The sequence below is a fragment of the Takifugu rubripes genome, chromosome 1 (genome assembly GCF_901000725.2).
Source record: "Takifugu rubripes chromosome 1, fTakRub1.2, whole genome shotgun sequence".
In the NCBI taxonomy this organism is placed as follows: Eukaryota; Metazoa; Chordata; class Actinopteri; order Tetraodontiformes; family Tetraodontidae; genus Takifugu; species Takifugu rubripes.
The window spans coordinates 11,572,338-11,599,472 of NC_042285.1; the positions used below are offsets into that span (position 1 = coordinate 11,572,338).

The 27,135-nt window shown below is 45.0% G+C and overlaps 3 protein-coding genes across 5 annotated transcripts in view; 1 reads left to right on the top strand and 2 right to left on the bottom strand.

The window, feature by feature from the left end:
• Nucleotides 1-140: 140 nt before the first annotated feature.
• Nucleotides 141-4,901, bottom strand: wdr24 (WD repeat domain 24). Of its 2 annotated transcripts, none has more exons than XM_003961303.3 (11): nt 4,817-4,901; nt 3,978-4,133; nt 3,278-3,762; nt 2,969-3,146; nt 2,228-2,900; nt 1,980-2,092; nt 1,776-1,903; nt 1,580-1,684; nt 1,133-1,470; nt 696-880; nt 141-519 (listed from the first exon to the last, which is right to left on the bottom strand). In XM_003961303.3, the coding sequence occupies exons 3-11, from the start codon at nt 3,756-3,758 to the stop codon at nt 351-353; spliced, it is 2,370 nt and encodes a 789-aa protein (XP_003961352.1). In that variant the 5' UTR covers nt 3,759-3,762; nt 3,978-4,133; nt 4,817-4,901; the 3' UTR covers nt 141-350. The 2 variants fall into 2 exon arrangements, with proteins under 2 accessions (XP_003961352.1, XP_011601980.1); XM_011603678.2 differs by lacking the exon at nt 4,817-4,901 and adding an exon at nt 4,525-4,754 and having other exon boundaries at nt 351-519.
• LOC101070956 (uncharacterized) lies at nt 4,897-6,553 on the top strand. The gene is made up of 6 exons (XM_003961447.3): nt 4,897-5,038; nt 5,118-5,278; nt 5,544-5,637; nt 5,740-5,899; nt 6,042-6,194; nt 6,351-6,553. Exons 2-6 carry the CDS (start codon nt 5,154-5,156, stop codon nt 6,524-6,526), a joined length of 708 nt encoding a protein of 235 aa, XP_003961496.1. The 5' UTR covers nt 4,897-5,038; nt 5,118-5,153; the 3' UTR covers nt 6,527-6,553.
• Nucleotides 6,554-6,633: 80 nt separating this feature from the next.
• The window catches only part of rhbdl1 (rhomboid, veinlet-like 1 (Drosophila)), a 29,251-nt gene continuing 8,749 nt past the window's right edge, over nt 6,634-27,135 (bottom strand). Inside the window, exons 3-9 of one of the 2 annotated variants that reach the window (XM_029835805.1) lie at nt 22,082-22,306; nt 21,092-21,240; nt 20,888-21,000; nt 12,906-13,006; nt 11,472-11,532; nt 10,577-10,745; nt 6,634-7,984 (exon numbers count right to left, since the gene is read on the bottom strand). In XM_029835805.1, coding sequence (XP_029691665.1) covers nt 7,954-7,984; nt 10,577-10,745; nt 11,472-11,532; nt 12,906-13,006; nt 20,888-21,000; nt 21,092-21,240; nt 22,082-22,306 — 849 coding nt within the window. In that variant the 3' untranslated portion in view covers nt 6,634-7,953. Of the gene's footprint in view, nt 7,985-9,118; nt 10,746-11,471; nt 11,533-12,905; nt 13,007-20,887; nt 21,001-21,091; nt 21,241-22,081; nt 22,307-27,135 lie in introns of those variants that run through there. The other variant, XM_029835794.1, reaches the window with a different exon arrangement.

Here is a 27,135-nt window from a genome sequence, read left to right on the forward strand (position 1 = left end):
TTCAATATTAATATTTACACCAATTCAAAAACGTTTAAAAGACTGAAAAAATGTCAACAGTCCACTGGAGATGAAACAATTGTTTCAGTACAGCCTACTGGACATCCCAGAAGGGGTTAGAAACTCTAAAACACTCCAAATACGAGATCACCCAAATCTTTTATTCTCTGCAGTTTGTGTGTAGTAACAATTTCACCAATTAAAATCCAGACTTACACTTGTTCATGTCACCTTTAGGATGGCGGTAATAATTAGATCTCACAGAATTTCACATTTGCGTTTGAAGACCTCAGACACTCCGATTACTGTTAGCACCAGCATGCTAACGGGCAATGACCCAGCAGACGGGCTCAGGTGTACTCACACAGGTGACCACAGCCAGCAGGGCAATGGGCGTTGCTTTTCAGCCAGTTCATAATATGTTCCAGGTGTCCACCGTGGCTGCAGCCCTGACACCACACAAACATTCCCTTCACCACATGGTGGCACACTGCACATATGCTGGCACACTGGTGACACCTAGCGGGGAGGAGCAGACTGCAAGTCAAGCCCTACTTCATTAAGTTCTGACAAAAACATGAAACAGGAAATACACTTGAGCTGACCACAGAGAATCTGGAGAGGCACCAGTCCGAACCAAAGAACTTTCTGGTACGGAATCATTAGCTTTACTACACGGGCATAATAGCTTTCACCTGTCGCAGATCCAGCCCTTGTTGCTCATCGGCCGCTTGCAGTTGCTGCAGTTGATGTGCAGCGTTGTAGATGTCTGGTTCAGGCAGGTAATGGCGCTGCAAGTGCTCAACTTGATGACCTCATTGGATACATTCCACAGCTCGAATCGCTGCAGCAGATCAATGTAGGACGTGTACCAGTGTTCCTAAAAAGGGAACATAACTTGCTCAGGGTTTCCCATTCTGGTGTGTCCAAGTTTTCTACATTACAGATCAGGGAATAAGTTGGAAGATTTGGATATTTCACTGGCAGCCATGACATAAATATACTGAAAATATTCGTTGAATTTGTCTGAATTGTTTTGGGCTTTTCATTTTTTTAATCAAATGTTGGAAAAATATTCTTCTTGTAAATTCCACTAAAGTGATGCTGCTTTTCAGTATTTTTCCCGTCTGACCTGTGTGAGTTCGTCAATCTCTTTACGGATTCGGTCCCCCAGGACGATCAGCACAGATACAGCCATCTGCACGTCACCCTGCTCTGCATAATAGCTTAGCATCTCCCGCACAATGGGGCAGAAGAAGCTGGCGGCCAGATGTGGGCTGAACAGCGGCTGGGAGATGGAGATGAGCGAGAACGACTCGATGGGCGTCAGACAAGTGACCTCGGCCTCGTTGCCACTGACGTGCGGGGAGTCGGACTTGTCCTGCTGGAGGTGGTCGGGAGCAGACGGGTTATCCATGATCTCGTGACGCAGCTGGAAGGCCTCCCGAGGCAGCGTGAACTCCTGCTCCTCTGCTCCAACAAAAGGTTCAGATTTCGATAGCTCTCAGTTAAGATTTACTATAAATAATGAACCGAGCCGTAACTTAATAGAACTCAAAAAGTACGAGCTATGACTGACCTGTTTGGTTATCGTGCTCCATAGAGTAGAGGTCATCGTCATCTAACTCAGCATCACCAAACATATACTCGGCTTGGCCCTCGCTGCCTTCTGTCTCCTCATTTTCTGGAATTTATGTGAACAGATGACTTATTTTAGACAAGTCCATTATATTATAGTAACACAGGCAGTCAGACAGTTCTAAAGTCTGTCTCACCTTCATTATTATTGCTGATATGTGAGTTGCCAGCCTCCAGGTGGACGTTGTCCTGCCTGCTCTCACCTTTACTACGCTCCAGCCTACTTTCAGTGCCCATCACTGAACCAATTTCCTTTATGGTGAAACTGGAAGCATACAGCACCTGTGCATTAACCATTTGTGTAAAATATCCCACTTGATGGTTGTGCGACCTTCATTTACCTGTTCATTAAAGGCAAACCTCCTAATTTACCGGGGTTGTGGTTTGCAGCAGGCGTGGCCTGGTTTGCTGGGTCAGAAAGCATGATTCTCAGCATGGTCCATGTTGTGGAAACCTTTGCAGTTGTCAGAAGAGAGTTGTTTCAGAAGAAATCTACACGTGAAGTTGATGGAAAATCCTTTTTTTTTTGCACGTTGAGTGTCTACTTTTGTCTAGATTTGTATAGTCTGGCTCCTGGTGTTGGTCTCACCTGAGGTCTTTTTAGGTCCTGAGCCACTTTGGCATTGTGATCACACAGCTCGCCAAAGGGCTTCCCACTGAGGAGGTAGAGTTGTGCTGTTTTGACAAACCAGTCCATGCGGTTACTGTCCAAGTCTGTCTCAAAAACACTAAGGGCACTGGAGACGTGGGCAAACTGTTCTGTCAGGTCGGGTTTCTTGAAGAAAAAGATGGGGTAACGGCGGTCGCCTCCTGGGTACGGCTTCCTGTTGACATCACTGCTGATCAGACTCTCCTTGGCTGCAAAAGCCAAGTCACCAAATAGACCAAAGCACAGACCTTCAGGGTTGGCTTTGTCCACAGGGCGAGTGGCGTCCTTAAACATATGCTGGTACAGCGTACTATCCTTAGAACCCGAAAGCAGGAAATGAGGATCATGCTGGTGCCGCCACACAATACCAGTAGTCACATCTTTGTGTTCTTCAAATGTGGCAAATGGAATAAAAGGTCTCCGGATGTCCCACACATAGATGTTGTGGTCCACCATCATAGAGCAGGTAGCTAAATGAAACTTCCTCTCAGGCCGCCATTTGACTCTTGCCACAGAGGCAATTGTCTGGACACAAAAGATCTCCTTGGCTCGGTTGGTGGTCATGTCCCACACTTTCACCATCTTGTCCCTCCCTCCAGTGGCCAGCCACCCCCTGAGGAAGTCGGCCCAAAGGTTATTGCTCAGATGATAAATATCCACAAATGCATCTCCATCTTTTACCTGTCATCAGGGTGCCAATCACAGCAGAAGACCGGACCAGTATGAGCAGTGAACATCCGCTCGTAGCGGTCTGGGCGCCTGATGTCCCACAGCTGAACATTTCCATTCTCAAAGGAAGCAGCAAAGGTGAAATAATCCTTCATACTGAACTGTACATCTCTTACACTCTCGGACTGGCCTGGAAGAAAATGGCGTAAAGAAAAAGTAATGTAGGTAGAACTTTTTCTTATGTAACCACTAATTAATGGCTACATTGGCCACCTCCAATAATTCCTTAAGGGACTTTTCAAACTAGTTGTCACATTTCACCTGAAAACGTGCTGACAGACTCCTTCTTGCGCAGGTCAAAACATTTCATGAACCCATCTTGCGAGCCGCTGAGCAGCATGTGAGCCTCAGTGGGGTGGAAGCACACCTTGTTGACTGTGCGTTTGTGTTCAGTAAACAGCTGGTCCTGTTTGTTTCTTGAGGGTTTTCCAAGATTCCAGGTAACCACTGCCCCATTGGTGGCAGCTGTGGCCAGCAGGTTTTCCTCCATCTGGTGCCACATAACATCTGCACAGCTGAAGTTGAGAGACGGCTTTCGTCCGACACGGAGATTCAGCTTTTCCACAAATTGCTCCTCTTCCAATGCGTAAATCTTGAAGATATTGCGGCCAGCGACCACCACCTGCGTAGCATCGCGGCACACACTGATAGCATTGGCGGGAGCGTCCAAGTGGCAGAACATAGTCCGGCCAGTGATGGCACTGCTGCTGAGGGCTGTGGTAACCCTTGACATCTTCTCCATATTTCTGATGCAGAAAAACGTGAAAATGTACAGAAGTGCTTTTAAAATGTCTTGTATTTATCACATTTACGTTCGGGGCACTTTTACAAAAAAGACAACTAGAGAGTTTTTTCCCCCAAATTTACCACAAGATGGTGCTCAAGTAAGTAAATGTGTATGCATTACAATGTGGAGGGAAAAGGTGTGGTGGATGTTACAAATAGTGTGCTTTGCACTTACTTGTTGAAGAATCACAAGCCCCGTCAACGTCTCCAACAAAACACAATCATCTTCATGTGCTCCCATCAGGGTCAACATGCAACCGAGAGTTTGGTATCTGGTGACATTCTGCACGATCCTGTCAGATTCTTTAGCGTGGATCCGTCTACTGGCTGCCTACAGCAAAAATAGTTGGAAAATAGCCCTCGTCAATAGCCGAGCCAGTTTTAGGTGCAGAGACAAGAAAAGATAAATATGACACGAAATATAAACACATATAGCCACAGTCTCCTGGGACAGTGTAGTCACTGAGAAGACGATCTCACGAAAAGACCCCCACCTATAATCTTGCAAAGTCTTTTCCTATGCCAATGTTAAGTTAAGACTGCATATAGTGGCCAGATAGCTCGTTATTCTTATTTTGAGTACAACTGTCATTGCGCCACGTTGTGTTTGTTTATGACCGTCCCACCTGACTGGGTCGTGCTCAGGTGACTGGCAAATACAAAACAAACGTTCTCTTATTTAAATGGATGACTTATCTATTTACTTTATGCAAAAACTATACCGGATTTTTCATCAAAATAATGTCAGCATGGACTTCTCTTGAAATACAACAGTCATTTGTTGTATGCTTGTTATAGTTGGAGTCTTTACAGTATTCCAGCACCACAAACACACCAGGAATGTGACGCTAATGCTAGCTGGCTAACCTATTTCAGCTATCGATTACTGTTGGAGAGATTAAAAAATCCCACAAAAGACTACCAAGTTCGTCGAGCCTAGGAATGACCGTTTAATAGCACGTTACAGTGAGCAACATTTTACATGCACAACAGAGAAGTACATAAGGGGCAAACCTTCAGAACTTGTTGGGCAATAATTGCGGTTCCGGAAATAGTACAGCTGCATCTTCTCGCGGGACCTCTACCAAACAGGAACTGTCGTCACGCGAGAGTTGGTGTCATTCGAAACACTTAAGAAACTCCCTAAAATCAAAATAAACTTTTCTGATTCAAGAGTTTATCGGACATCATCTTCAACAAACTGGTCTAGAGTGGACGTTTTGGTAATCTTCGAAGGTGAGAGTGAAATTGTTGATGCATAATTCGCAAGTGTGAAAAATTGTAAATGTCTCCCCGCATATTTGTATTATTCTAGTCTCAGGGAACAGTTGCGATTGCAAGTGATGCTACCATGAGTGCTCTGTTTACTTGCGAGGACCCAGCAACGTGGAGGGGTGTGCACGATAATTACTGGGATGTAGTGGAAGCAAAGGTCAAAGGCAAGACACCCGGGAAGCTTTTGATCCTGGACAAATGGTAAATCAAGACTATTTTTAAACACATTTTCAAACTGATGCATAGTAAAGAAATATTAACCATAACAGGATGAGCTCAAATATTCAGGTAGAATCCAAGAGGGGGTCAGAATAACCCTGTTCATAAAACAATATGGTGACTGAAAGTGACATTGTGCCTGTCCGTCCGTCTGTCTGTCTACAGTATTTATCAATCTGTGGCGAGTGCCATTTTTGCTTAGACTGAAAAAAAGATGAATAATCAGTCAGCCTAAAACTGCCATCAGGTATCAAGAAGAGCTGCCCTCACTCATCTCGAGTCGGCCTGACAAACACATCACTCACTCAGAGCTGGTGAAACTGATGGAGTGGAAGCTAACAGTAAGTATCTGCAAATCACCTCCGACGTCGTCTCTCTGCTAGATACTCGTACTGCTACAGACCCGCAGTGTGTTCTTGTGTGACCCCTGTGCCGGTGTACAGAGAGGGAAGTTCAGGCCGAGGCTGCAGCAGCTAGTGGCCTCCAACAGTGTGGACACTGTGGAGAAATGCTCCAGGAAGGCATTTAGCCTCCTGCCTGATGTAAAGGCAGCAATTGCAGAACTCAGCTACCTGAAAGGAGTCGGCCCAGCCACCGCATCAGGTGAGCGCAGCATTAATATGTAAGCAAATGGATCAAAGCTCAATACCTGCTGAGAGCTCCTGCTCTCCAGTTAAATAGTTTCCGTTCACTTCATGGCTGCATATATACTTTTCCTGGGGCCGACTGTCCATTTTTGTTCCAGCTGTGCTGGCAGCAGGAGCTCCAGACGAGGCTGCATTCATGTCTGATGAAGCCATGGAGAGCATACCGGGACTAAAGCCAATCCAGTACACCGCCAAGCACTATGCTCTCTATCTGGACAGAATGATTGAGAAGGCAAAGAACTTGAACAGAGGTAATACTGGTAGCACAGGCGGTTCCGCCTGCATTCTGCTGCAGGACTATGGATTTCAGGAATGTTTACAAATCATTAGACCACCCCCTAGGAACCTTTCTTCCCCCACACCATTTCCATGGTGGGCTTTAAAAATAAGCTTCCATTTTTCCTCAGTGGATCCACAGCAGGACTGGACGCCCCACAGGCTGGAGCTGTGTTTGTGGGCCACGGCTGGAATCAAACAGCAGCAGCTCCCACTTCTGCAGAATGGGAAGGCTGGCAGCTCTCTGGAGAGGTGCTCAGAAGCCGACACTGGCCAGGCGCCAGCAAAAAAGAGCAAAATGAAATAAATAAATCTACTGCACGTTTTTCTATAAGCTTGTTTAATGTCGGTGTTCTTTTTTTACATATTTATTTGCAGCTCTGTTTTATGCTGACACACAGATAGAAGCTGTGATGTTGCCACAGTATCAGTCTTTATTTATAGTTTCTAAATTAAAGCAAAGTACAATGAAGAGTACAAAATAAAACAAAATATATTCATACTGTACATATACAATATAAAATGGTTCAATTCGGAACATTTAAAAAGTACAATAGTGAAATAATGAGGACTTTGATATAAATTATCAGTTTTCTAATTTAGCCTTTCTGTTTCCTCCTGACTAATAGGAAAAGTAGCATCATTGGTTTTCTTTTCCTCCTTTTGTAAACACTGTTGGTACATCTGTTTCTTCTGAGGTCGGATCTTGTTAGGATTGGCACCATTTTATCGATAAAAGGAAGCAAAAATCACCACAGCAGCACAGATATGAGGTGTGTTTTTAATTCAAAACTGGGAAACAGTTTGAGAAACAACCTGTGGTCATCTGCAGGACATCTCTGACATGACTTGTGGAAAGGAAATGTACCAGAGCTCTGAATGAGATCAAACAATGGTCTACAAACACCGATCATTTTACAGAAGACCCACATGTCTCCGGGGGGGGGGGGGGGGCACACCGACCTGTTTAAACTTTGGGGGTATCATGATATCTGGATTATGGCAACCTGTCCGTATTAAGATAGCATAAACGCCGGTAATTTGAAGCTTTTTATTGTGTCTTCTCATTTTAGTCTAGAACATGTTCAATATCCAGAATTTTGGGTAACTCAAGACAAACATCTGCACTTTGAGGACTCAAACCAGCACATTAGATCTCAACTTATTTAGTCAATTCCTAGTTTATATTAATGCTGTGAGCATCCAGGTACTGTGCCCGCTCTACCTGCACTATAATGCAGCACTGTTTAAATACATAAGAATATACATTTAGAAAAGGCATCCTGGCCACCACCAGCGGTTCAGAGCAGCTTCTGGATGTGTGAGCAGCTGCCACAGGCTGCAACCTGGGCCTTTGTCATATGGAACACCCCAATCAGTGGAGAAGCGTTCCTGTCCCATACTCTTCTTGGGCTCATTTTATAAGAAGGCATTGGGCATAACAGCACAATGGATTGGCATTGAAATGTGTTCATAGCAGAGGAGAATATGGCACGTGACATCATGTCAGCTGATGACATCCTAAAATAAGGGCAACGAAAGCTCACTTATGAGGAAGAGGAGTAAATAAAGAGCAGACAGGAATGTCATATATGCTGCACTTTAGAGATTGCATGAATACAAGAAGAACAGCAGCACCTTGGGTTCACTCAAAAACAAGCAGGGTCAAGTATGAATGAGTATATGAATTACTGGCTGCGTTACTGATGTTCATGCCATCCATCAGGCCCTCCATCAGGCCCTCCTCCTCCTCCTCCTCCTCCTGCTGAAAACAAATATGTCACCCAGAGACAGTAATTGAATTAACATCGCGCAGCCTGTCAGTTCCACTTATTAGAGGAGGATATTCTGTTTATGGTCCAGCTTTAGGCCCTGATGCGTCCCTACACTGCGCCGCGCATCATTTGTAGGCGACAGGAGAGGCGTGCACATCGGAGCCGTGATGAGTTCGGGGCACCCAAAGATCATCCAAGTGCCCCTAGACCCATCCATTCACTTTGTGGGTTAAATCTGCATGTCTGGGCCTTTATTTCCTTTTTCTTGACATTTCAGGAGCACCATTTTTAAAACAAGCCTTCGGTCTGAGTCCTGCGTGTACTTCAGGGACACTTGATCTTCACAGTTATTGTGTTCAATAAAATCATAGCCATTTACTAGCCCTTTAAAACCCTTGTGGGGCTTCTATAAATCTTGGGTTAAAGAGGCACATTAACCTCCTCTCAGGCTCCCTCTTTGTTTTCATTGCAAGTTAACCAGGTACGTGAATATTTCGCTTTTGCTTTCTTCAGAACAGGTGCTAACATACACGTTTGTGTCCAGCACGCCAGCCTCGCAGACACACGCTGGCAGATTTATTTATGCTGCTTCTGAAAATGGCTTTTTTAGACTGGTTCACACAGAGTCTCTTAATTGATGCAGATTTTTCTATAATATCTGAGAGTAATGGTCAGATGTAAATGCTGCGGGTGACAGTAACAAAACTGTGAACATTTTCTTTTTTCCTCCAGCAACCAAAAGAATTACTGGCTGAAGGTCTGGTGGGTCTGCTTTTGAAGGGCTGTCCATCATCATGTTCACAATGCAGACAAGATGGCGACTCAAACAGGTGAAATCGCTGAACGGAATGAGTTCTTCCTATGGCTTTAGTTTGTAAAGCGCTGACGGTTTATAAAATTAAGTGAGCTTAAGTCTTTAATGGTTATTAAAAACCAGCTGTTGTCTTTTGTTTTTCTTCAGTGGATCAAAGCAACACAGGAGTTATCAGAACAACAATCAAAGCATTAATTCTGCATCATTTGAAAATGTTCTTTTCCCCTTCAAAGAGGAGAAAATACAAATAAATATACTCTCGGTTATGAACATACACTATACACATCAACTATCAAATGAAAAACAGGGACAACTGAACACTTTTACTTTATAGGTACATTCCTTTACAAAAGTATACAGTCCCTAAGAATGAGAAACTGAGGTATAGACGTGGCCTGACTGAGACCCCAATGCCCTCCGGGACACAAAGGTCAGAGGTAAGCTGATGACACATTCGCGGCCTCCCCAGTTCAGTCTGTCCTAGCGAGAACAGGCAGAAGCCTGTGTATTTGTGTTTCAGACTGTGTGCACTGCTGTAAAAAACAACAAGAAATGTGTGTCCACGTGTCCTCGAGAGCCACGCGACGAGGCGTTGAATGCGTAGCATGTAGCAAGCTGTTAGCAGGATAAAGTTCTCTCACTTTAGTCATGACCATCCATTAAACATTTTCTCATTCTTGGTTGTCTCTGCTCTCCTGTCCTCCATTTGTCTAATGAAGCGTTTGTGTATCCACAGTGTTGGTAGAACGTCACGGACATTATTACCATTTTCCTGAAGTGAAAATGACTCCTTAATGATGACAAAATGGACCTGAAACCCACATTAGAAACAATCTGTCTGTAGCTGCTCTGAGACACTCAAAGGATTTTAATTGACTCTCTATCAATTAGTTGGCAGCTCCATACTCTATTTTATTTTATTTTTTGGTTCGCCTAAAAGATTTTTGAAAGACATCAGTGAATTGCAAAGGGATAGAGATAAAATACTTCAGTGGTGCTACTCTCTTTATATATATGTATTTGCATATATATAAACAATATTTTTGATATTCAAATTTTCTCCCACAGCTCTGATTTGTGGCACAAGCACGTCAGATTCAGCCATCTGCTTGCTGGAGATGTAACTGTTTTTAGATTTGGGACTGCGGTTGATCCTGATCTCTGATCTTTACCCAGAGAAAATTCCTCTTAGCAGTTTGTCGGCATCGTCACGGCCACAGTTCAGAAGCCTCCTGTTACCCCTCATACAACAACAGAGGCACGCGTCACACACTGCCGTTCCGTTCGGTTCCTAACTCGTATGGAAGGATGGAATCAAAAGAAACGGATGAAAGAGGTTTTTTAGGCAGTCTGTGATAAAAGAGCACAACGCTAAATGCTCAAAGTTCAGTGCTGACTAGGATGAGATTTCAACACATGTATAAAAATGCTCCTCAAAGTGGTTCTGAGGAACTGTCACCTGTACTTGTTGCTACTGAAATCCCTCTTTAATAAAAGAGACATATTTTCTTTGATTTGCAAAGTATCTGTAAAAAAGGATTTTTAGATGGTTATTTCTATTAAATGATTTCGTATTTCATTTTTGTCTAAATTACTTGAGGTCATAGGGGAACGTTGGTTTGGATCAGGGTAAAAGCGGCACTCGGGGTGGGGGTGGGGCCTTCATCAGGGCGGAGGGGGTATCTGCACACCCAGCAGCTCATACGCAAATATGTTCCAGAAGATGGCGAAAAGAAGGAAGGTAATGAAGGAGAACACGATGACCCACCAGGAGCACTGTTTCTGGAGGCTCTCCTCGTAGCTGCGGAGAATCAGGAGCCCCATGCTGATGCCCACCACAGCCCCTGACAAGTGTGCCATGAAGCTGGGCTGAGGCCCCGAGGAGGGCAGCGGGGGGGAGAAGCGGAGCCAGACAGCACGGCCCACCTCTGAACTCACTGTGGCACATAAAGCAGAGACAGCTGATGGAGGAACCCGCAGTGATGTCAGTCACTGACTCATCAAACAGACTTTTTAAGGAAAATTACACAACCGCTCACACAGGCAGAAATGCCAACCGGATGTAACCATTCATCATGTGCATCATCATCAGTCTTTCAGTTTTGCCTTTGTTTTCACCGTGTCTTCATTCTTCAGACCTGAACCGGAGTTCATCTGTTTCTTACATTGCTTTTGCAAAAAAAGATGAACATAACCAAGGACTGCAGGACGGATATTTGTAGTTTTGCTGATAGTCTGCGAGGAAAAAACTCTCAAGCCTCTCAGACTAACAATGTGTAGCATTTCATTTTAAAATGTTTATATTCCCTGTTTGCAAAATATGGAGGAGAAATATGACTTTCCAACAGAGACTGGCTGCTCGCTCAGCTCAGAGGCAGCAGGCCCAGCACAGATGGAGGGAGCATATTGCTTACTAATGAAAGTCACACTGCATCGGCCCTCGTGTGGAGAAACGAGATGAGTAGTAGCACTCAAACAAAGGAGCGTGTCGGCTTATGGAGCCTCTCGGCTATAGCAAAACTACTGTTCAACTTTATGAGCGTTTTAAAAGGCCACTCCCACCTTGTATGACACTGTCCCCTTAACAACCTGACTATAAACCCCCATAAAGAGCAACAGTATGACTAAAGACACAGGACGCTGTGTTAAACTGGACAACTTACTGCAAACTAGTGCCAGGATCATGCGGAGCAGCTTGTATGGACAGCGCATTCCAGCCCAATTCTGCAACACAGAGCCAAAATGTCTGGTCAGCACAAAAATAAATCAATAAAAGAATCAGAAAACCAATATTTACTTTAAACATGAGTGCGTTCATAGTTTTGGAAGGCCCCGCTCTTTCTTCCAGGTGTGGTGAATAATCAGACCTGGAAGAAAGGAAATCCATGTCTGGCAGCACATAGACGCGATTATACACCTGGCTGCTTCACTTACTGGTTCCAGCCCAGCGGCACTCTATTAATTAGGGCTGTGATGATTTAAAAGGGGGAGGGTGGGCCAATAAATACTTTTTAAAAATTCTCTAAGGGGGTATGAGAATTATGGCTCCCTGATGTGGAATAAGACAGCTTGTATCTGTGTTCCCAGCTGTGGGAGTGTGACCCAGAGCCACAGCTCTCCCTCATAGCAGCAGAAGAGTAAGGCAAAGTATAAATACAACCTGCTGTGACCAGGGGCTGGAATTGCATCCTATGTAGTGCCCCAGCATTTCTCCACATAAATGTTTAATATCTCGGAGGAGGCCTCATCTTGCCTCAGATTTCACATCACACTGGACGAGCAGCTGATGTTAAAAGCAGTTAAAGTAAAGAGAACCACAATCTGAGCCGTGTCAGAGGCTGAAAGTGTGCACAGCGTGGCTCCGCGATGCGCTGTGACAGTGGAGCCGCATGACTTCAGGGGAGTCACAACAGGGACATCGAAACTTCACTGAGCCTGAAAATGGGCCTGGACGGTGATGCTCAATGGCAGATGGTCGGAAATTTTCTGGACCACGACTGGCCGAGGGTTTGAGACGTCTTCAAACGCAAACGTACAAGCGTAAAAAAGGGGCCACTGGAGCAGAACTAAGATGGGGCCTTGTAGGATTTTCCTTCAACATCCAGCACCCGAGTGTAACTGACCAAATAAAGAGTCCTGTTTTGCTGTACAGTTACAGAGTTTGTGCTCGGGGCCCATCGGGGCACTTTGATTCTGATCCCTGCTGTCGTCTCACACCCACAGTGGGCTGCAACATTAGTTAAAGTGATTTGTTAGATGTAACGCGCCTCGAGAGCTCTAGAGCAAGGGGGGAGCGTTCCGCTGGTAAACACTGAGACGCTGGAGACCCAGAGAAATAAATGGCGGAACGAAGCATCACGGGAACATCCATGCTTGATTTTCTCCAGTGTAAACAACCCGACACAGCCTTATTTATTAACCTAAGTGTCTTGGCTCATCAATACCACTGAAACATATCAAGAATTGTTGGGAAAAGATTATATTTGGGATCCGTTGAGACCGGCTGAAAGAAAAAACAAACAGGGTACAACAGGGTTCACTGACGTTTCAATCAAGCCGGATGCAGATGAATGAAATGGTGGTATGTTGACAGTTACCATGACAACGTTGGCCAGATGTGCCGAGCACAGAGCGTAGACGCCGCCTGAGCCCCCGACCACCGGAGCACGCATGTCAGTGATGGAGACGGTGAGCGAGCCTGCGGAGAGACGGAGCAAGAGGACCTATTAGGAGGATTAGGTGGGACAGAAGATGGCAGAACGTGAGCAAAGGGCAGCAACTCCAAGAACAAACGTCCTCAGCATCCAGCAGCAAACCACCCTCCTCCCACAGGTCTGACAGATCAGATCAAACCTGTTCCGGTGACTGAGCTGCCCAGGCTGCTCTTTAATTCTACGTCTAGGACGTAGAGATGAAGCTTTGGGGGCGTTTAAGTCAGCCTTTCATTATTTGAATTCAAATTAAATTTCATTTCCTTTTCGGAAACATGGAAAGTTTAATAAATGGCTTTATCTCCCCTCCAAAAGAAAAGAAAAGAAAAGAAAATCCCGCTCACGACGGTCGTTGATCAAAGCAAAGCCAGTGGAGCCCTGAAGAGGGGAGAAGTTCCAATTTGGTGGTCTGGAGCTACGCCTTTTATAGATTTGCAGGCAAAATGTGAGCTGTGGCCAGAAGCCAAAAGTGCCCTTTAACAGACACAATATAATATCAAAGTAGAGCCTCGGTGACAGCAGCAGTGTCAAGGGTATCAGCATCATGACTCTGGAGACTAATTACACCATCCTCATGAATACTCTGCTGTTATATAGAAACAGTTAAAGCCTCTCTGCTGCTGTTGAGAGGTGGATTGGTTCCTATTCAGAATGAGAGTGGGTTTCGCGTGTGTATCAATTAGCTTCACCTGCAGAATGTGGACCTCAGCGTCCACACCACCAAACTGTCCACGTCAAAACTTAAATCGTAGACACAATCGGAAGAAAAGCGCGGATTGTTTCGCAGGACTCTGCAGAGGCGCCGCTGCGGTTCCAATTGGGAATGCGGCGGCGGTGCGGCGCACCTGCGCTGAGTGACACTACAAAGTGGGACAGAATTCCAAGCAGGGGAAATCACAATGGCAGCCGCTTGCGAGGACGGCATCAGATGCTGCTAATTATGCAAATGAGCTGATAAGCGCGGTGGAGAGGACTGATAAAACAAAACGGCCTCTTTTTAATCACAGTTGGGGCTTGCTGGAGTGGTAATCTCAGATCTATAATGCATGTCCTAACATTCACTCTGTGCGTGTGCGTGTGTGTGTTGTGCACGTGCAGAGTAAACATCATCTCCAAGAACGCCTCGTCAGCTTGTGGACGGCCCCTTCACTCATTCCTCTCTTCCCGCACTCACGCCGGCGGGTTATGGTACGCAGATTCACGGGGCATCTGAAGGTTGGTGCTTCAGCTCCAGATCTGAGGAGATTTACTGCGCCCCATTTTGTTAGTTCCACAAAATTGCAATTACACAGCGCAGCGTTCTGTCTGTGGTCTCTGATCTCTTCAAAGTAAAGGGGAAAGTGAGCTGGAGCCACATCAGCAGCATCAACATTTGGGGCCCTTTTAATCTGAATCTTCTCCACAGTTTTGAGGTGGATCTGCGACTTCTGGACTCCAGAGAGGTTCAGTGAATACAGGACAAGGACAACTTCTAGAGTAGTGAAAATTCTGACTTTTAACAAACTTTGATTGCAATCAGAGCGATCTAAAAGGCTTATTGCTTTAAGTTGTGAAGTAAGATGAATTGAAGCAATGCCGCCATCCACGGATGAAGGGGACGACAACTCGGATTCAGAGAAAACAAGCCGCTCTTTCCTCTTTGCCGCTGCGCTTTGGTTAGTCGCTCTCAAGTACATTATGAATATTAAACAGGCCTGTCATGTGGGCTCTCCTGCTTTGGGGGATTTAAGATTTAGGATTCCAGCTCACAGCAGGAGCTGAGACATCACAGGGCAGATTATATAATATTGCTATTCTAAAGTCATCATCAACATCTCTGTAGGCTCCCATCACGAAGCCCACATCCACGTATGGTGTAATCCCCGCCGCCACTCAGACAACTAATAAAACAAAACAGACTTGCTTTACAATCACTGTTACCCAAGGCTGCCCTTAAGCTGCAGGTGAATTCTGTATTTTAGTTGATGATGACCCAGAGTCTGCCCGAGGCTGCATTACACCACGTAGATACCGACGGCCTGCAGCACCAGTGGAGCCCAGTTTAACGCCGGGAGACCCACACAGCGTCCTTTTCAGTGATCTAAGCAACCTTCGAAGAATCACAGAGCTTTTACAAATTGAAACAGATGACAGAACAAGGCCTGACATTCATTCAGAAGGTCCCTCGGAAAAGATGTTTGGGTTTCATGGACTCCTGTGGGAAATATTTGGCTCCTGTTGCTGAAAGTTCCACTGCTTTAAGCAGTAAACTGCAACATTATCTCGTACGTGTCGGTGCTGCACAGGTAGCATAAAGGGGATGTGTCAGAGTCAGTTTGCTATAACAGCTGTCGGCTGCGTCTGTAAACATAAATGATAAAAATGACCAGACGGATCCAAAATATTCCAACGGCGGGCCAGAAGAACACCCAGCAACTAGCAGACAGCCATATGATGATACAACACGCCGCTTCGTCTGTCCTCTGTCACTTCAGAGACAACACCAGGCTTTCAACAGGAGATATGGGTGATATTTGGGGAACAAAGAGGCTGAAAACACCAGTTATAGTCAGTCTGATAAATTATTACCAACCAATTTAAGGTACGAGGGGACACGCGGACCAGAATAACGAGGATTGGCATTCCATTTTAGGATTGCCGTCTATTTTTTCTGGAGATCACGGCAACAATTTTTTCTCAGCCTACATAGTGTGGGAGTGCTGTCGCTTTTTTTTTTTTAACTGGGGCTGTCCTTTTCTTCCACGCAGAGCCGGACGGAGTGTTTTAAAGCTCCAGGCCTGACAGGCAGCAGTGCTGCAGTCAGCGGGCTGCCGCTGTCAGCTAATAAACTGGGGAAAAGTCCAATTGGATTTATTTACGACGGACAAAAAAAAGGAGATTTCAGATACGGGATGGTGAGAAGATGAGCGATCTTTTAACATAAATGTAACATGGAGCACCTGGATCACACTTTCGTGTCCAGGAATTCTCAATGTAAACGCATCAAAACTCTATTGGTGTATCTGAATTTTTTTTGGGTCACCTGCATTTTAAAAGGATAAATGTCAGTTTGACCATCTATCACAGGCCTTTTGTCTCATCTCCAGTCTCCAAGACTTCAAATGTCATTTAATAGAGTGGCATCGATTTCAGCTTCATTTCAAGTATACGGCTACTGCCAAAAGAGGGGGCTTTATTAGATATATTTTCCACCTGCAAAGGCGATGGACGGCTATGTCATCCAGACAGAGGGATAAGATCTCTGTCACTGCTGCTTTCAATCAAGCGGAGCGGCGAACGGCCCTCCTCCAATATCACATCTCGAGCTTTCTCCCTGGTGTTCTTGTGCAGTTCAGGCAGGAGAAAAGAAACCTTGAATAAGATGTGGAGAAGAAGGCCGACGACAGACATTAAAGGATTGGAGCTGTTGGGCAGCATCCAAACTGTCGGCATCCTCAGAAGCACCTACTCGCACTCCTGCAGTCACAGCAGGGTATTAGACAACCTTTAAACACACATCAAAACACACCACAAAGACAGAAATCGCGTCACGCTCAAAGGACCTGGACTAAAATGCACAGAGAGGATGAAATCGCAGACAGCCCTCTGGGCCGAGGACACCCATGATGGCGCGCTTGATCCGAGGGAGAACCCCAACTAGCCATCACTGGAAACACAATATAAAATGAGCATGGGAAATGGTTTCATCTCACGCTTCGACAAATATTGCTGTTGTGAAATGACTTCACGTACTAGATGAAAATAGAGGCCCATAAACACGCTGGACTCACTCCGCACAAACATGCTGCCTCCAATTAGGCTGCATTAAAGTGAGAAGATTCATCACCGCTGGTGCTATTACCGGCAATGCTGCCGGGGCTGCTCGTAGAGGAAGTGAGCTTTGGTGTCGCCCAGAAAGGGCTGACTGTGGGGCGGGAATTACCATAATCATACTGGCAGCCTCTGCATCACGCCAAGGTCACCCTGTTACAGTTTAGCTCAGCACCAGGGGAGTTCATCACAAACACAGGATCAGATTCTTCAGGCCGCTCGAAACACAGCGGTGAAGACATTTGGCTGTTATGTACTAAATATATCTCAAGGTCACAGCCACATGTTCCATCACTGGGCCTTGATAGTAAAAATAACAAAGGTATAACTGATATTCTGCGTCCACCAGCAGCAAAGAGATGGCTGCAGAGTCCTGAAAAGGAATCCAGATCTCGTCCACTACGTCAAAGTCATACACTGCTGGTGACACAAGGGAGAGACAGGCAGAGAGACAAAACTGTGAGGACAAGAGCAGAAACATCACATTAATGTATTAATCGTTCTCAATTACACATTATGTCATATAAAATATCAGCTAACAGCTATTTCCCAGTATTCTCCTCTCTGATAATGTTGTGTTTTTGCCATCTCTCACACTTTGATGGTTCAAGTTCCCATGATGTATTTGATATTACATTATTATGTTTCATTACACCTTGATTTAAAAGCCTCTTACACGCCTGTAATGAGCCAGAAAACTGTCCGCAGGACCACATTTAAATAAATTGTGTTTAAATGTGGAGGGAGAAAAAACAGACCGCAGAAAATCTATAGATCACCCCTCGCCTATTGCAAATTCTGGCATCGAGCCATGAAAGAGACTCTTGGCCATGAACCAACAGCCTCTGCTCACTGGAGGCACATGTACTTATATGTATATTGACCCCTACTAAATATAAGCAGGGTGCTTTCATAAAGGCGGCGATCAGTGCCATCACGGTAAATTAGAAATGGTAGATTATATGGGCAAAACTGAACCTAAAGACCTGCCGTCATTTTCAGACCTAAAAGGTTTTCATCAGCATGAACGCAGAAGCAATAATGATGCGTAATTAGCACCTGCAGCAGTGAAAACGAAGTCGACAAAACTGCTCGCTGCCACGGCAACTTTAATCAACTCCTGCATCCCTCCTCTGGTGCCGTCATCTATCACGTTTCCAATCATTTCCAAACAGTCTGCCGACATCATGAGGACACGTGTCTTCGCTGCAGTCCACCGAGGACAGCAAAGAGCTTCACAAGGATTCTGGATGCAGACGGGAGGAAAAACTCCCTATATTATTTAAGCATTCCATAGGTTGCTCTCTCAGTCACCCTAAGTTCTCTCTGGATTTCCAGCCCAGGTGGAAATGGAAGATTTTTTTTAATTTGCAGAGATACTGAGATTTTTTTAATCCATAGATCAGAGCAGAATAAAGATCTGAAGTCTGTTCACTAATATCGGCACGTGGTGGTATCTGCAGCTTACGTGGCAGACATGGGTCGGACCTAAGAGAGTCCGGAAACCCTGTGGAAAACGTTCTGCTGCCAGCAACATCATCCAGCATGAGCGGTTTGGAGCTGGGTCAGTCAGTCTCGGGAGGCATATCCTTGGAGACCTCCACATGCTAGCCAGAAGTGTTAGTTACTGGGATGAATCAATGGACCGAATGCTGCATCCTCATGTACTGGTGAAGCCGGGTCTGGGTCCCACCTGGTGCCTGACAACGCCTGGCCTCATGCAGCTGCAGCGCGTCCATGGCCCACTGAGTGATACAAATGTTTCCTTCTCATCTTGAAAAGACCTTCCTGATATTTTACCTTAATCGAGTGAAAAACAGCAGGAAAACTGGAGCTCTTTCTGAGGAATACCAGGGTGTTCCGGCCCTAAAGCACGTGAGCAATCAGCAGCGTTTCAGATGGTGCAAGTGCGGCAAAGCAATTATTACTGAGGGTATGTGAGGAAAAGAACCAGGGTCTGAACAGCCCTGTCAGAAAGTAATTACACATTTGTTTCTTTTTGTACAGAAAACCTGATGTTTCCATTTTTCCTCACAGAATAAAGATTTGCAAATGCGGACGGCCACGTGCTGGATATAAAAACAAATACGGTGCTTGTTCCCTTTCAAGTAGTGTTATTGTCACGACAGCAGAGATGTGTCTACATGAATTTGAGAGTTATTTGAGAACAGTTTTAGGGGTTCTGACAACCCTTCAGAAATTCCTCTGGCTTTGAAACGTACCCTGCGGTGCAGAGAACACCAGGCTGAACGCATAAAGGCGCAGTAAGTGCGTACAGCCTGTCACTTCACAAATGCAAACGCTTGGTGCAGCTGCAACCTGGAGGATCTGCTGAGGGTCAAATATAACAAGCTTCATAGGTGCGTGGGCTGATAGGAGCAGATGCCTTAATTGAGCTTGTGAGCTAAAAAAGACTGCATGAAGATAAAAATCAGACTGCCATGGGTGATAAAATATAGAAAGACAAATTTAAAAAGCAAAAAACCCCCAAACTAATCTGTTTATAGGATCAAATCATGCAGACATCAAAATAATAACAGGACTGCTGTGTGGAGCCTCCTGATAGCATGCTTTTGTTAAGTGGAGGTGAATGTGCTGTGAAACTGGAGGAATCATTTGTTCCTACACAATAACAAAAAACACCAGGGCTATTTTAATACTTGTTAATCATACGATTCAGAATTAGTCTGTGTTGTTAATCAGGTCCTAAAACTTAAATATCCACACTAAAAATGCACCTACGAAAGCCATGTTGGGTGTAAGGTCGGCCTTCGGGACATCCCCCACTGCGCCCAAAGATTGATGGATGGCTCCTGTCTGCATACTTACCTGCACGCCTCATCCCTGCTTCGGTATTCTGCAGACAGACCTGCCTCTGGTCAGCACCCCCGCCCACCCCGTGGCTCAAACAAGCGGTCACAGTGCAGCTCCTTCATAACCTCCATTTTTAAATCCCTCATCCAGCAGGAGATTCTGTGAGTAATAAAAGAGGTGAGCCAGCTCCGCCCAGTGATTCCAAAGACTGGAGCTCAAGTCATCATAGTGGAGATTTTAGTTTGGTTCCACTGTGCTGAACACAAAATAGAGCTCAAATTCCATTTCCAAGAGTCGCGCGGAGCTTCAAAGTGCAACACAAGCTTCATTTTGAGGACGACAGTGCAAGTGAAGTGCAGAAACCCGAATGAACGCGGGACAACTCTGGGTTCTGCAGTCATAAATATCACCATCTCCCACTGCTTTCTGATTCACGCTCCAGCTTAAATCTCATAACAGCATCTCAAACTGCACTCAGGCTAATTCCCCAGAGAGAACAGCCAGCCCCCACTTTTCCTCCTCTAAGTCACATATTTTCTTGCTCACACTCTGTCATCACTGCGAAAATAAATCAAAGCCACAATAATTCATGAGCGTCAAGAGTGTGTGCGCACACACGTGCAGTGACGGGAGGCGAGGAGCGGACTTTTATCCCGAGCACAAGAACGTCTGAGCAGAAAGATGCAGAAAAAACGAAGTTCTAGTCACACAGAGATGGACTTAAAATTACAATCCTAAAGTGAATAAGTGTGACTCAATTTAGGATCCAGGTCAGGCGCATTTCCGAGAGCAAAGGTTGGAAAAGGTCGACGCGACTGTGTTAATAAGACGTCTGAAAATGTTAATGGTGGGAGTAAAACACACGCAGTGAGGATTCATAGGCAGCTGCCAAGATTTAAAAGGTGCAATAAGCAAATCAGTGCGAGGAGACTGAAAGTTAATGAGGTTTGTCATCAGCAACGACTCGGCGGTCTGCAGTCAGACCTTTGGGCGGAATGAGTCGCTCCGCTGTGTTCAGTTTGGTGACACTTTTATTCAAAGGTCGGGGTCAGATTTATCAAAACTGGCCTAATCACGGGGGCGCACGCAGCCTACGGGCTGAAAAAGTACTAAAATTAAAAATTGTACATCTATATAAATGACTGGAACAGTGATTTTTCCCAGTCTTATCTGCAGCATGATTAATTTTGGCTTTATGTCATTGCTGCGGGCTCTGTGGAATATGCATTTTAAAGGATCCTCACCAGCGAGCACTCCTGCCATGTACAGGAGACTGATCCGTAAGATGCCGTGAACCATCTCCAAAGGAACGCCGATCATGAGCTGCAGCAAAGCGTTGAAGCCCAGCTGCTCCAAACTGCACAGAGCAGACAAAGACGGAAAGGACGGTCCAAAACCTGCAATATCTTTTCCATCGCACGACATTCCCACGACGAGGGTGGCCTTACCCGACGTGCATAAACATGTAGCTGAAGAAGCGCCACACTTGTGCGCGGTGGCCGGGGTGGTACACCAGGGGGCTCTTCATGAAGTCGGGCTGATACGTCTGCAGGACCCACTTGTTCAGCATGATGCCGTAGCACATGAACACGATAATCTGCAACGCAGACAGGCAGGAGACTGGGCGTGATGGAACACAGGCTGAAACCGCGAAACTCGTAAAAGCCGCAGGGCTGGCGATCATTAGAAATGTGCAACTGCTGCCCCTGGGGGGGTGTTGAGGGGGACATCTGGTTTAAATCCATTAACTTCTTTTCATAACATAACACCTAATTGTCTGTGTGAATTAAAATGCCTGGTCATTATCCCATCGTCACTGTTGAGCGCCTGGCTACTCAGAATTATGATGATCTCGGGCAAAATGGTTAAAGTTTATTAGGAAGCTGTGAGCAGAATGCAGAGATATTTTGAGAATAGCAGTCATTTTATTAAAGCCGTTGCCATCATTATGCTGCAATTTAATTATCCTAGACTGTGTAATATGTGTAATCTCTATCTTTAGAGGCTGTTAACAAGGACTGCTGATACCAGAGTCACATGTGATATGTGAATACTGCAGGGACCCAGATAGAACCTGTTATCTCCCGCCACGTCAAAGAAAACTGGACTGGTGACCTGAGGTCTACATTCCTTGTCTTGGTAAGACCTTCCAAGAGTTGTTGAGTTGAGTGTGCTGAAGGCTGCAGTTGTGTGTCATCAGATTATTGGAGGAAGTGCACAAAACTACATTTGTAGCACGTAGCTGCCTCTGTCATATAAGATTAGCTAATCTTCCACTCACTGGTGGCCTTTGAGCCGGGCAAAGGTCAAGGTGGCAAAGAATGTTTAAAGGCAGCTTTAGGGGGCAGCGGATCATAGTCCAAACACTAAAGCAGAACAAACACCTTCCCTGAAGAGTTGCATCAGGAATCTACGATGTCCCTGAGTCTAAATCTCACCTGGATGATGGTGACGACGGCAATGAAGACAGGCGGGGGGCACAGGCGGTTCTGATGGAAGTACCAGCGACGATCCGTCTCGCAGGGCAGGATCTCGTAGGCCACATAGCGGACAAACCGTTTGTACAGACCCAGCCCCGTCTCATCCAGCAGGATCTCCCTCTGCAGCGTGCGGCGGCCGTTGGCGATGGCTCGTCGGAAACTGCTGGAGCGCTTACTGCTCATCTGAGGAAAAGGGGGAAAGTGTGTGAACGTGTGTGAAACTACAGAGCGCTGCTTTAAAGCTAACTCCTTGCTACAGTTGCAGAGTCAAACTTTATGCAAAGCTGAGCAAAAAGAAGCAATAAACACTGTGATAAAAAAAAGATTTAAGAAAAAGGGTTCTAACTTTAAAATATCAAAACTATAAGTAAAAGTTTAGCATAAGAAAGGGGCTGCTAAATGTGCATCTATCACCTTTCAGTGCTGTGAGACAGCTGCTGTTTAATGTAGCGTCACAAAGGAAAAAAACAGTTTGATCTGTAAATAAGATCTTTTAGTATCTTGTCTTAAAAGAGCTACATATTAGATTGGATAGAGATGGATGTATTTATTTTTTCTGTCTCTTTACTCTGCATACGCTGCTACTATAATTCAATTTCCCCACGGGGATGAATAAAGTTCATCTTAATCTTAATGTAAAATATCACTGCATTTGTTGTGTGGATAGGAAAGAGCTTCACATCTACGGGTCTGGCTTATAAAGCAGCGTGCACTAGAAATAACAGCAACATTTTTCACATTTAGCATCAAACTATATTTAAAAGAGTGGTGTGATTTTTTAAAAGTGACTTTTTAGGATATTTTCAACTATATTTTCCATCTTAGAACTATATCAAATAGTCAAATGATAAATATTAAATGTTAAATATAGACGTTAAATGTTACATGAAAATGTTCAATGTAAAGGTAAAATTAAATTCTAAATAATAAAATCTAAATGTTGAATCTAAATGTTAAAAAGTTATTATTATGGCCGTAGATTCATAAATGTTCATTTCCCCAGATATGTTGAATTTAATGATTGATAATTAGTTAATTCCTGTTACAGTAAAGTACTATAAATTTGCATATTCAGCTCCACATTCAGTTCCAGTAAATCAACAGATTTAGACTTTAGATTTAGTTAAACACGTATATTTAGTTTTATCCCAAGATTAATGTGTGGGTGTTTAGGAAAAATACTGTCTATACAGCATATATATGATATATTTAATATATATCATATATATATATATGATTCCTGCTATGCAAGATTTGAGATTCTTCTCATTTAAACATCAAGATCAACTTGTTGCTGACTGATTGTGTGACAGACTGATTTGACCTTGATGAATTGAATTAGTTGAAGTATTTTTATCAGTGTTAAAAACTTGAGTGAAACATTGATAAAAATGTGTTATTTACCTTGTAAATAAAAAAGGGCCTCGTAGTGAACCTTGAGGTATCCCCTTGTAGACAAACTCAAGCTCAGAAGAAACAGCTTCTGTGGGCAGCCTGGGCTCTATGCTTGCTAACCTCCCTAATGCATATACAGAAAGTTACAGCTGAACTCAACAAAGCGGTCGCACAAAAAGCTTTGAACCGCTTGAAATGAAAAGATTATGAAACATATACATGTTGTCTGTTCTGTCGCAAGAAATGGCAACGCTGCAGCTCCCTTTAAAGGTTAAAAAAACAGAACTCAAAACCAGATTGTGTGTGTGTGTGTGTGTGTGTGTGTGTGTGTGTGTGTGTGCGCGTGTGTGTGATGCACGGCAGCGTTGACGCAGCTCAAACCCACACACTGAGGAGATTTTGGCCTTGAGAGTCAAATCATTGTGACAAAAAGCAGTCGAGCGACAGACTGAAAGTGAGAAAGAGTTGTGAGTGTTTGCTGGTGAGAAGACCGACGTTTGAGATGTTCGAGGCTTAAAAACGAAATCCATTCTCATGCTAAATACATGTTTTTCTGTGGTTTGACTGCAGGAAAAACCAACCACAGCTGCCCCTTAATTTGCCTTTTAAAAATAAAACGACTCAGAATGAAATGAGAGAAAGGAGTTTAGCAGGGTGCCCGGTACCAAACCGTGGGTGGTGGTCACTCTGATTAGAAAGAGGTGCCTGTTGCAGGGTGATATCCAGAGTGAGCCCAGGCTGATGGCCTCATGCAAACGGGAGGACTTTATATTTAGTATGGTAATCAGGCCTGGAAACGTAATTATGCCATACTTGAAGAACGACATCAGAGAGGGAAATTAGGTGGGGAAGATGAGCCGTCCGCCTGGCTGAGCTGGATTCGTGGAATCTCGGGGCCACCAGTGGACAGCAAAATAAACACCACCTGCTTAAATATCATTTAATGGCTCAGAAAAGGTGTTTTGAAGTCGATATTTTCTTGTTTTCTGTTTTGTAGTCGCAATAAAACCGTCCCTGGATCAATCACTGACTCCTCAAAAACTCACACTTTTTTTTGATTCTCCTTCTCTACTCCCAGAAGTCAATTGCCGAGGAAAGTTGTTACTCCGCCTCGCCTTCCTTGACATGCGGGGAGGCTACACGAGTACCCGTTAGCTGCCTTCAGAAGCGATGACAGGAGAGAGGGAGAGAGAAACAAAGGAACGAGGAAACGCCGTGGACCTGCCAAATTGTGAACTGGTGTCCAAAAGGAGCGACTAGGCAAGGTGTGCCAGTAAATATATTACATTATAGAATAATGAGAGGCCAGAGGTTGTCTGATGTGAGCATCAGGATTGATACCAGTTCCCTGACAAGGGAATGTCTGCCAGGGAATAATTGATCTGGAGGCTAAGAACACTAAGATAAAGACAGTATTTCCCTTTAGGGAGAGCTGAATGGGCTAAACTGACAGTTTGTGTGTGTGTGTGTGTGTGTGTGTGTGTGTGTGTGTGTGTGTGTGTGTGTGTGTGTGTGTGTGTGTGTGTGTGTGACAGCAGGCATCCATCCTCCTCCTATTGGAAGCTACATGTTGCCGACTGTACACGCTGCTTTCAGCTGCAGTCAGTTGTTGGTGATGTATTAATTATCTGCACCACATGGTCGATGCTGCGCTGCTCGATGCTAATTAGTAATAAGAAAGAGAAGCACCTGCTTTTAAGGGCCATTCTGACATTTGCATTGAAGAGTGAAACATGCAGATATCTTGCCCGGACATTTAAAGAGATAATGTGTGATTTGATGCCCCTGCGAGAGGACTCTGCATGGCAACCTCTCTCAACTCTGAATACATCCTGACCCAGATACTCTTGTTCTTCCTCGCCCAAATCCTTTAAAAATGAGAGTACACCTTTTCCCCTCCGTTATTCACGCTGTCCCTTCATGCTTTAATCATCATAGAGTAAAAACTGCTTGAAAACCGCTTCTCTGCAGGACACTTTAGCAAAGTGCAGCACTTTTAGCTTGTAGCCCAAAGAAAACAGGAAGCCTTCCCTGGCGCAATGCTGATAGGTAGCGTCTGTGTCCCCGAGAGAGAGAGATGCATTGTGGGCACTTAATGTGACTTGAAAACTTTGGGATGCAGCATATCAGCAGCCTGCAGAGTTTCTCTCAGCCAGATAAGAGCAAACCCCTCTCTGAGTTCTTCCTGCTATGAACTGTGACACAAACACTCGCTGGCTTTAAAGCCCAACATTTCAATATATGTGGCAGAAATGCCTCCTGAGGGAGAGAAAATTGTTTGCACAAAATAAGACCGAGGTGGGAAAAGCAAGGCAGAGATAATTCGAAACGTGCACTCGCGTGCGCACACTCTCTTCCCCTTTCCATGTAATTAACTGTAGCAGCCATTTTTGATCTGCACCAAGCATTAAACCAATTAACACCCAGAGGAAAACAATGACACACTTTTTCAGTTACACACAGGGAACGTGAAGGCAGTGGAGGAGTCGCTATAAGGGAAACAGCACTTAGAAGGAAAAGATAGCCAGATTGAGAGCGTCGGCATCTCAGCTTTCTTATGTTCTCTGCATAATCACGCGTTCATTAAGTGCGGTTTCATGTGCGTCTGAATCAGACATTTGTCACTCGATTGTCCTGAAGAACTTGTCCAACGGGACTATCTGTTCACAAAGCAGGATGATATTTACGTCCATTCCACAATTCCATAGAGAAGTTAGCCAGCAAGGTAACAGCCACGGCTAATTCAGCAGCAGCCATGAGCGAGTTTACGTGTCGTTACTACTGTTATGTTGTATGTTATAAATCAGCACTGAGACGTTCCACGGATACTTTTCTGAGGTTCGCACACAACTGGGCGGGATGTTTCCGCTTGCAGGTCCATCAACATAGCACAGGCTAGCTCACCATCAACTTAAATGGACTCAGAACCGAGCTATCTCAGGGTGCGAGTCTGGCCTCGTTTGGGTTCTGGACAGTTCTTCGGGTCGATTTTAGGCATGTGAAGCGCCCACGTGCATTTCATATTATCGAACTAATGCAGGAATTTGGTTTATTTGCGTGCATGGAAACACACGTCATCTTCAAAGATGGGGGGGTGTCAAAGGCAGCACTGTGGATGCAGCTGGTGGAGAGAGGGTGGGATTAAGTGGATTATTAGTCAGACACACACCTATGCTCTTTGTGATTGCATGAGAAAGTGTGCGCGCTGTGTGTGTATGAGAGTGTGCGCCGTTTCCCAAGAGAGGCTTTAGCACAGTCTTACTTATTCGAGCCCCCGGCGGAACTGACGGAGCTAGAATCAGCCCGCGTGAGAGACGTGTCGAACACCAACGATGTCAGAGACGCTCTTGTACTTGTGCGCGCACTCAGGCAGCAGAAAAGCTGTTGTGAACGGTGTGATTCAAACATTTACGCCCACAAGGTCGCGAAAAAGTGGCGCGGAGACGAGGCTGCAGCAGCGAATGGGGAACATCGATTCGGAAAGATGTTGCACACGCGGTGGCACAGTGGTGAGAGCTGCGGAAAATCCAGACACCCGTGCACATGCTCGCGCACAGACAGCCATCCTACATTCATTAAGACCCCACACACGCACCATCTTTTCAATCTGGGGCCCG

What these genes read in the sequence shown, in the direction of transcription:
- wdr24 (XM_003961303.3), bottom strand. Translation starts at nt 3,758, where the DNA reads ATGGAGAAGATGTCAAGGGTTACCACAGCCCTCAGCAGCAGTGCCATC. An exon ending in GGAGCACGATAACCAAACAG is followed by an intron (nt 1,471 to 1,579) that starts GTCAGTCATAGC and finishes TTGTTGGAGCAG; the next exon opens with AGGAGCAGGAGTTCACGCTG. An exon ending in AAGGGCTGGATCTGCGACAG is followed by an intron (nt 520 to 695) that starts GTGAAAGCTATT and finishes CCTCCCCGCTAG; the next exon opens with GTGTCACCAGTGTGCCAGCA.
- LOC101070956 (XM_003961447.3), top strand. Translation starts at nt 5,154, where the DNA reads ATGAGTGCTCTGTTTACTTGCGAGGACCCAGCAACGTGGAGGGGTGTG. An exon ending in CTTTTGATCCTGGACAAATG is followed by an intron (nt 5,279 to 5,543) that starts GTAAATCAAGAC and finishes AACTGCCATCAG; the next exon opens with GTATCAAGAAGAGCTGCCCT. An exon ending in CGGCCCAGCCACCGCATCAG is followed by an intron (nt 5,900 to 6,041) that starts GTGAGCGCAGCA and finishes TTTTTGTTCCAG; the next exon opens with CTGTGCTGGCAGCAGGAGCT.